General features: G+C 36.6%; 1 protein-coding gene across 1 annotated transcript in view; it reads left to right on the forward strand.

The window, feature by feature from the left end:
* The window catches only part of LOC126161676 (glutamate--cysteine ligase catalytic subunit), a 109,081-nt gene extending 100,932 nt beyond the window's left edge, over positions 1-8,149 (forward strand). The window contains exon 12 of the mRNA XM_049917682.1: positions 6,260-8,149. Coding sequence (XP_049773639.1) covers positions 6,260-6,282 — 23 coding nt within the window. The 3' untranslated portion in view covers positions 6,283-8,149. The remainder of the gene's footprint in view (positions 1-6,259) is intronic.
* Positions 8,150-10,052: the final 1,903 nt, after the last annotated feature.

Raw genomic sequence — 10,052 nt, forward strand, 5'->3', positions numbered from 1 at the left:
GAAAGATCTGTATCAAAAAACTGGCAGTTGCACAGGTCACATCAATACTAAAGAAAGAAAATAGTAATCCACTGAATTACAGACCCAGATCACTAATTTCAATTTTCAGTTGGATATTGGAACATATATTGCGCTCGGACTTTATAAATTACCTTGAAGGTAATGGTCTCTTGTCACACAATCAGTGGGGATACAGAAAAATCATTCTTGAGAAACCTAAACAGGTCTTTACTTTCCAGAAGTAATGAGTGCTGTTGACAGGGCTCTCAATTTGCTTCTATATTTGTAGATTTCCAGAAGCCTTTGATGCCAATTATCACAAGAGACTTCCAATCAAATGTGGGTGTCTAGGGAGTATTGCATCAGCTTTGCAACTGAATCCCTTATTTCCTCTCAGAAATGTCATGCTATGTAGTAATCGATGCAAAATAAAGTAAAACGGAAGTGATATCCTGTGTTCCCCAAGAAAGGCCCTCTGCTGTTTCTGATCCATGTAAATCTATGCAGTTACCCTATTAACCTGAGTATAAGACGATCCTGAATGTAAGATGCCCCATTTTTCCAAAGGCTTCATGGAAAATTTATTTTTTACATTTTGTGAATTAGAGTTAAAAGCTGTTTTATTGACATAAAGTATCTGCCAAAAAGTTAATATTATATATCTCCAAACTTATGCTATTTATTGATTGTCTGCATTTTGATAATACTAGGAGAAATAAAATAAACAAAAAGAAATGATTATATTAATTATTCAGATTGTTTCCTTTTCTACCTTTTTTTATTTACTAACCCATTAGTCTGTGGTATCACATTTGTAATCATCACCATCCTACTGGAACAGCTGCAAAATTTATGTCTTCATTGTCATAAATATTTGACAGTTTCTTCTGGATATGTTGCTATTTCTGAGGTTGTCGTTATGGTGGGACCTGAGAAAACAGCTGCTTTTCTTCCAAACACACATCAAATTTTTCTTCTATACTGACATGAGAGTTTGCAAGTCTCTTGCTTCCATACATATTGCCTGCCTGCTGCACTCTCATTGGCATACACAGCTGACCCACATCTAGACACTTATTTTCTCCTGTAGAAATGAATACTACTGTGGAGTGTGCGTTCAGTTTTAAAGTCAGTCTGATTCTGACTACAGATGGATTCCCGCAAACCACAGTTTAAATGTGGTAGATGTTCATAAAAAGACAAATTGTGTGGTACAGGTTCCCATAGTTGGCAACACTATGAAATTTGCTGTTCGCTCTCCACTTCCTGCCCAGCAATCGTCATAGCTCTAAGCCGACCTGGTGTCACTGTTCCCTTTTCGTAGGGCTGAGCTTGAGCAACTGTGAAAAACAGACTGCATTATCTTCTAGTATGCAGGTCACATATAACAACACCAACTAATATGTAATAAAAGATCCCAATCATGATTCATTCTCGTTCTTGAACTTTTGCATGTCCCGTGATCGAGTGACATTTCTTGGTACTATCTCCACAATGGTCTTGTCGCTGTGATTCATTCTCACGATAACAATTACAGTCAGTTTAATGTGAATTATTTCCTTTGTTAGACATTTCTTTGTGGATTAATTTTCCTTCTTGTTTCAACAGAATGTCTTCATGTTATAAATCTGGTAACATTTTTACCCGGAATTCTAGTACATGAACAGTAATCAAATTTCTCATTTGCAGTCCACTTAATAAATCATTTTCATGTCCGAATTAAATATTGGTCTGTGTTCAAGATCGAGTAATGTTTATTGGAGGACACCATTTCCGTTTTTGAAAGTTATGTTTAACTAAAAAGTGGCATTGATGCACATATATGGTATCCAGAAAGTGTTTGAGAACATGAAACGTAGACCTTTTCGAATACAATAAAAGTTTACAAGAAGATAGAATTTAATGCTGTTTTCTCCTTCATTTCACAGAATTGTCAAATTTTAATTAGAGTGATAGACTGCTGTAGTGGCTGGTAGTTTCTCGCATGTATCTTATATTAGCACTCCCTGAGTCAATGTCATGTGATTGTTTGAGCACTGTCATGTTGTATCAAGTGCTTCATCATACTAGGAAATCTCGAACCTGTTGGAATACGAATAACATTTGCCGAGCCCTGCCCATCCGAAGACTTCAAAATAAATATAACCGTGGACGCAATAACCAAAGCTTCGTCTCTGCATGGAAGACGACCCCCTAAAAGTGTAAGACTATCCCTATATAGTATGCTAAAAAATGTAAAAATGTTGACCTCAGCAGCAATAGTTTAATATGCGAATATAAGAAGACACTGTATTTTTTGAGTGACAAATGTGGGGGAAAAACCTCATCTAATGAGAAAAAGTGTGGTTTCATCCACAAGAGTACAAAAAGAAATCTGTTAAATTTTGATTAGATGATAAATCAAAAAAATCTAAAGGCTCGTCAATTTGACTAAATACTTAAGAATTGCAATTTGATTAACTTAAGCTGAAATGATCATGTAGATAATGTTGCGTCAAAGACAAACCAAAGACTGCATTTTACTGGCAAAACAGGTAGAAGAAGATGCAACAGGTCTACTAAAGAGACTGCCTACACTATTCTTGTTCATCTTCTACCAGAGTATTACTGTGCTGTAGGGGATCATGACCAAATAGGATTGATGGAGGACGTCGTGAAAGTTCAAAGAAGGGCAGCACATTTTGGATTATCACGAAATAGGGATGAGAGTGTCCTGGATATGATATGCCAGTTGTCATGGCATTCATTTAAAAAAAAAGGGGGGGGGGGATTTCTTGCTGCGGCAAGATCTTTTCATGAACTTTAAATCGCCAACTTTTTCTCCTTTGAATGTGAAACTATTTTATAGTCCTCAACCTACATAGGAAGAAATGATCATTATAATAAAATAACAGAAATCAGAGCTTGTACAGTAAGATTCAAGTGTTCATTTTTCCCATATGCTGTTAGAGAGTGGAACAGTAGAGAAGATGGTTCAAAGAGCGCTCTGCCAGGAACTTAACTGTGAGTTGCAGAGTAGTCATGTAGAAGTAGAAGAAAGGTCTTAATTTTGCATCTTTGTCATGGGATATTCCTGTGTGTGATACAGTAAGTGGCATCGAACAGGCAGTCCGCAAGCTCCCAAATGAAACAGCAAGCAAAATTTAGGATGAAAAGAGCCATATTCTCATGACGCAAAGTTACCGGCACCCATCATTGCCAGAACTGAGCACAGCAGTCTGCTAGCACTACGAAATGATGAAAGGATTGTGGTTCTTCCTGCTGACAAGGGCAGTGCATACATTAATTTGGAATACGTGGATTATGATACGAAGATCTGTGTGCTGGACAAAGATACTTACTGCAAACTCCCACGGGGCCCAGCATTGACAATAATGAAGAGGAAAACAGTGTGGCCAAAAATAGTCTCCCACAGGCACCTACACCACCAACTGCTTATGCTTTATGGAGGATCCACGAGGACAGGTCACCATTGCACGTCATCATATCCACCATTGGTTCACCAACATACAAGCTGGCAAAGTACTTGACCAGTCTCCTTGGTCCACATGTGTGAGACTGCAAACTCAGTAGATTTTATCAGCTGAATTAACAGTCTTAGAGTTGGTGAGGGTGACCTTATGGTTAGTTTCAATGTGGTGGTGCTGTTTATGAATGTGCCTATAAGAGTCTCTTTTAATCTAGTATAGAGTTCTTTGTGAGTGACGTTGGTCGAGCTGTTTTGGCGCATTCTTATGTCTTCTCAGTTTCTGTGCAACAGCCAGTTTATGATAAGGTGTTCGGCATTGCATTTGGTAAGCTGTTAGCTCCGTCTTCTTGGAGAAATTTGAGGATGTTGCCTTTGCCATTAGAGCCCAGTTTTTTCTTTCAATAGACTGATGACATATTCGTCATTGGACCCTGTGGGTATGAGAAAGTTGACAAGTTCTGGGAACACCGGAATGGCATTAACAGTAACATCCAGTTCGTGATGTAGGTAGAAAAAAGATAATACACTGTTCTTGCTCCACATCCTCATCTGCTGCAAACAAAATGGATGCCTTGACCACAGCATCCATAGGTAGCTTACCAACACTGATCTGTTAGTGGGTGCCATCACTCATCATCACCTGGTACATAAGCATACTGTGTTACAAACTTTGATGCATCATCCAAGAATGATTTCAGATGCTGATAGCCTGTCATGCAGTTTTAGCTACCCACTGAAAAGACACAAACTAAAATCAATCTTCAGGCCCCTGACAAAAATCTGTCAATTGCTGAGACCAGTTAAAAGATGCAGCAGGTATTAGAACACTTGGGGTCAACAAGATATCTTGAGAGTATGGCCAGTTTTATGTTGGACAAAAAGAATGCACTTTGGAACATTGTAGGAAGGAGCATGAGATGTTTTATTGCGTACACTACCCTAATAAATCATTTCAACGGAGCCTTCTGTAGAAAACAGTCACCAGATAAAATTTGACAGGACCTCCGTTTTGGTTTGCTCTAATCTGGGGCTGTGTAATTAAAGACACCACTGAAATAAAAATCTTCGATAACACCCTAAGTAGAGGGTGATGTGGGATCTGTTGATCGTACGATTCAAGCAGGCCCATTGAAAGCCATGTCAACATATACCCATATACGATGATAGGTGTGAACACCAATGACATTGCTACTGGCAGCTATTATATTAGGGCATACCAGCAGCCCATTGACAGTCATACCTCTTGACAGTGTGACAGTGGCGAAGAAGCACTGGGCTGAAAGCTTGCGTAATTTTAATCACTCTACATGGACTGAAATCAAAGAACTTTTTGTTCAGTGTTACAACTATGAGATTTTGCATTCTTGCACTAAATAACCTTTGTTATTATAACTTACCCAGGTCCGATTGCCTTTACTACTTTTTCTTCTCTTACTGTGACATTCAAGTCCCCTAATCACAATTTAATTTTCATCTCCATTAATGTGCTGAATATAATCTTTTATTTCGGCCTACATTTTTTCAGTCTCCATTATCTGTGGAGCTAGTAGGCGTTTACAGGGTGAATTGTATAAGATGTAACACTCCATTTATTTTGGGAATGATTAAAGATATAAGAACAAGATATTCAAAAAATGATAGTAAGCACAGGTGTATGTAATTCGGTTGCATGATAAATCCTCTTTTGTTTAAACTGAGATATTGAAGAAAGTATGGTTTTTTAAGTTCAACAATATACCCTTTTTACCAGCATTTAAAAGTTAACACATGTTAATGGGTGGCATTGAAACATTCCACAAAAGTATCAGAGAAATGTGCTAAAAGTGAAAGCCAAGGTGGCCAGAATTACATGTTCTGGTGCAAAAACCAACAAGTTGGGCTGCCACACCAGTTGCTGTCATCATACGCAGCAAGGAGATAGGCTTATCTTACAAAGATGAAACATAGTTCCTGTTGGTTTTATATTTTATATGACAGTACATGGCCAGCTACATGGAACTGTGCTAAAAATATCTATTATTCATTTACCACCCCACCGTATCTGTAGGTGATAAGGGCTTTCCACTGTGGCTGAAATTGTTAGTGGTTGCTTTGTCAGATGAAACTACCGTCAGCATTAAAAATGAGGCTCATCAACAAGTACAGCTGAGTGTTGTTGTTCATCTCTCATGTGTCTGTCTAAAGAGCCACCTTTACTTGTGTTTCATGCTGCGTGCTTTACTTGAGCTTCTGGGGTGGTGGTGGTTGTTGAGGGAGGAGAGAACACCCTTATATGTTGACCAGAAAATGTGCTTTTGGTATGATGGTGTGGAATTGCCATCAATAATTTGGATGCGGTATTTTCTCTTCACTGGAACTGCTTTGCCAGGATTGTTGCTGTATGTAAAGTGATACATAAAAGCATGGGAATCTCATACTCTGTTGCTGCAGTTGCACTGAGTTTGGTTACTTTCACATTTAACAACTGTTAAGAGAGTGTATAAACAGTTGCAGTAACTCTGGGTTGCATTGGTGCTAAACTGATTATACTCATATCTCCTTGTAGACCAATGTTTTTAATATGTGAATGCTTAAGGTAGCATCTTTTCCTCCAAACATCTAATGAAACACCATGTAATTATCATAATGAAGTGTGTAGTAAAGTGATATATACATACATTTGCAATTAACTGAAGCCCCCCCCCCCCCCCCCCATGTAGCTGTGAAGTGTTTTGTATGTTCATTAATTGTTGCATATTTAATAATTTTCTCATTATGCTAATGTTAAAAGTGGATGTTTGTTCGTTTCAGGTCTGATCAGTTCATGTGGATAATAGGATGATTTGTTTGAAGTGCAACAAACAGACCAAGCTGGCCTTGCATTTTGTATGTCTGTTTATAATATAGATACTGAACTAGCCATTCTTGTGTAAATACATAGGAAAGGAGATATTTTTAAGGTTCTGAAGACAACTTCAGTACTTTTTGTTACAGATATACACTTGTCTAGTACCTGTTTCCATTGTTATGTAGAATTTATAATGGGATGTCTATAAATGGTGCTCTTGAAGGAATGCAAAGTGAACTCTTGTTTTTAAGAGTGCAGGTCTCTCTTAAAAAATCAGTCATTCCATTATACTTTCATTGTATTTTGATTTTATACTTAAAAGCATTTTTGTTTCATTTGGACATTATTTATGTACCAAATATATTGCCAATTGATAAAATCATGCAATGATTTTAAGGGATCAATATATTTTCAAGTTTAAATCTATTAAGTTTTATGTAAATGACTGCATTTTTAAAATCCCACCATTTTCGCTATGTTGTTGCGACCTGCAGTTAAAACTGACAGTTACTGTAAATGTTTCCTACATCGTGTACATGGATTATTAAGTGCTTAATAGGATTTAATTAATAGTGTCTACTTGGCCACATAGTATTCACAGCGTTTTAACATTAGAATTTAAATACATTAAAAAACAATGTTTTGGTTAACTTTTAAATATGTGTAACATATTCTGAAGAGCTTTCCAACTGTTCAAAAGGAAAGTTAGCCACCACTTACGTAATTTCATAGAAGTGTGAAATACAAGAAAGTTTTTAATTTAACATAACTGCATGCCACATTTTGCATCTCAAGCAGTGAACTTCGTTATATTTTAAATGTGGTGTTTTGCCTGCTACTTAATGATATTTGTGGATGAGTTTGATACATGGGCTACACCTTAATTGATGGCACAAACATTTTTAAGAATAAGTACTCATTGTTGCACATGTGCAGCATCAGCACTTTTGAAGAACTGCATTATGGTGCTCATCAAATTTTTAAAAGAAAAATTAATGGCTCTCAGTAATTCTTTGCTTATGTTCTAATAATGTAATAATAATAATAAAAAATGTCTATTCATTCCAATTTGATACGTCATTCCATAAGGCCAGATCTTTCATACTGTGTTACTGAAGAAGTGTGCCGCAGTTCTAATTGATTCAACTATTACCGTCATGAGAAATACTAATAGCAATGAGAAATGAACATCAGAATCATGTTTTAATCCATTCCATTAATATATTCATTGTGGGGACTGATTATACAAAAAAAAAAAAAGAAACAAGAATTTGTATTATTGTGGGTTACCTGTTATAATGTTTTATGAAGATGATTTCTTTAAAAAATGTCTCATAAATGTAAAACTCAGTCTGATTATCTGGTAATGCTAATTGATTCACAAGTGTCTTCAGTGTGTTTATTTGCGTGTTAAGTTTGAAAGACATTCCATTTGAGAGATCTGTTGATCTCTGCTTCACAATGCTTCCACCACATCTCTCAGCAGTATCAATATTCTCCTCCTTCTACTATTTCCTTCCTCTCTTACTATGCCCCATCCCCACCCCACTCAAACACACACACACACACACACACACACACACACACACACACACACACACTCTGACAAAATAGTTATTCTTGTGAAGTTGTGAATTTATTTGTCTTGTTAATGTGCATCATGTACAGGTGCTTTGTATTATTTTTTAATTGTTGTTCAGGAACATTGTTTCTGTATAGAAAATGTACACAATTTTTTTCACTGTGGTGCAGCAGTTTTATATTCTGCAGATCTAGTGAGATGAACCTGTCAGTTTTACTCACTGTTTTGTAAACAAAAGATGAATATATATACATATATGTGTGTTGCAAACTGTTATTTTGTATTTATTTGTACTATTTTAAGATGAAGTTAAGATATTCTGTGGCATACAAGCAGGAATAGGTTGGCTAGAAATATATGGTTTCTTTTCGGCAGCCATAATCATAATGTATGGCTGATAAGGGATTTCCCAGTAGTCATAGGGTTCCTTAACATCTTCGTTGTTTGTTAAACTTGAACAGTTGAGAAAATTCCCATTGCTGAGTCAATTGACATTGTAGGCAGTTGTGAATAAGATTGTATGCCATTTGGTAATATTAATATGCTAACTAACATGGAAAAAGTGGGATATTATAATCAGAAATGCATGAAGGTAATTTATTTCATGTGTGTAGAATGCAAACAACTGTTAGAAGCAAAGACAGGAGACTAGAATTTTTTGAGTCATCGGAGACAAACAAATGTGGTGCTGTTCTGTCAGAGGTATGAGCTCGTGAGCTAGTAATAGGAATGATGAGGAATGTATTTTGTGCGTGTGGTGTCATCAGTTTCTTCTCAGCCTGTGTCTACATGCTCCACATGTGCCCCCTACTGCCAAGTGACAACTCTGAGCACATATTGTGGTTTGACATAGGGGCCCCCACGTCCACCATCTCCCCACTCTCTCTCTCTCTCTCTCTCTCTCTCTCTCTCTCTCTCGATTGTGTAATATTCACTGTGTTTGTGTAATGGTGTCCCTGCTAAAGATTGAATACAACTACAATCCATACTAAAGATTGAATACAGTTACAATGTACACCAACACAAAAATCAATATTCAATGTTTACCATACATCTGAAGCACTTGCAATAAACTGAGTGAGCATCATTAGTTGTTGCATAATTCATTTCATATCCCCAACAACCATCTTGTAAGCTGCACAGTGCTCTAGTTTCTATAATGTTGCAAAATTTGGTACTGTGCCAAAGACAGGTGCTTCAACAAGGAAGGCAATTTTTTTGGAAAATAAGGAATTCTCTAAGTATTACATTTTACATGGAAAAATTGGGGAAATCTCAGCAGGTTTTATAAAATCTCGGGGGATTTTGTGTTTTTTAATCTAGCGTTTTATTTAGCTTTATAAATCACAATTGTTGAAACACTTAATACTATATTTACCTGATTATAAGACAAGGATCTTTCCCAAATCATCATCCAAAAGACAGGGGTCGACTTATATTCGCAGATTTAACTTTTGCTGCTGAGGTCAATGTTTTTACTTTGTTTAATGGTGATTATAGGGGTCATCTTACATTTTCAGATGAACACTTGGCCATTGAGGTTTTGTAGAAGTTATTTTGAAGAATTCCGAAGGATAGGGCGTAGCAAACAATACTTTTGTTTGAATACGCTTGAGATTCCTGATACACCAAAGCACTCAGTACAGTGTCAATCTTGCTTGAACAATCGCTTGACATTTGACTCACCGCACTGCTGCAAAGGATTGTTGAGGAGGTATGAATTATCCACAACAACAGTCTATTGCTCTGGTTAAAAATAGACAATTTTGTGAAACACAGGAGGAAATAGCATTAAATTCTATCAGCTTACAAACTTGTGTTGTATTCAGACCAGTTCTCGAGGATCTATAGATACCATATACAAACAGTCATGTTACTTTTTAAGTAAGGCTAACATTCCAAGGCAAAAATGTTGTGTCCCGAAATCCATTACTTGATTCTGAACCCAAGTCAATATTTTATTTGGTTATGGAGAACTAATGATTTACCAGGTGGGTTGCAAATGAGAAATTGCTGTTCACGTCTTGGAATACTGGGGAATAACATTCCCAGCTTTAGAACTAGATGGTGACATTTGGATGAAACGAGAAAGAAAATTATTTCACGATGAAAAGTGTAACAAATAAAAATCGCATTAAACTGAAAGCAGTTGTTATCACACGAATAAATTACAG

This window comes from Schistocerca cancellata, chromosome 2, assembly GCF_023864275.1.
Source record: "Schistocerca cancellata isolate TAMUIC-IGC-003103 chromosome 2, iqSchCanc2.1, whole genome shotgun sequence".
Lineage (NCBI taxonomy): Eukaryota > Metazoa > Arthropoda > Insecta > Orthoptera > Acrididae > Schistocerca > Schistocerca cancellata.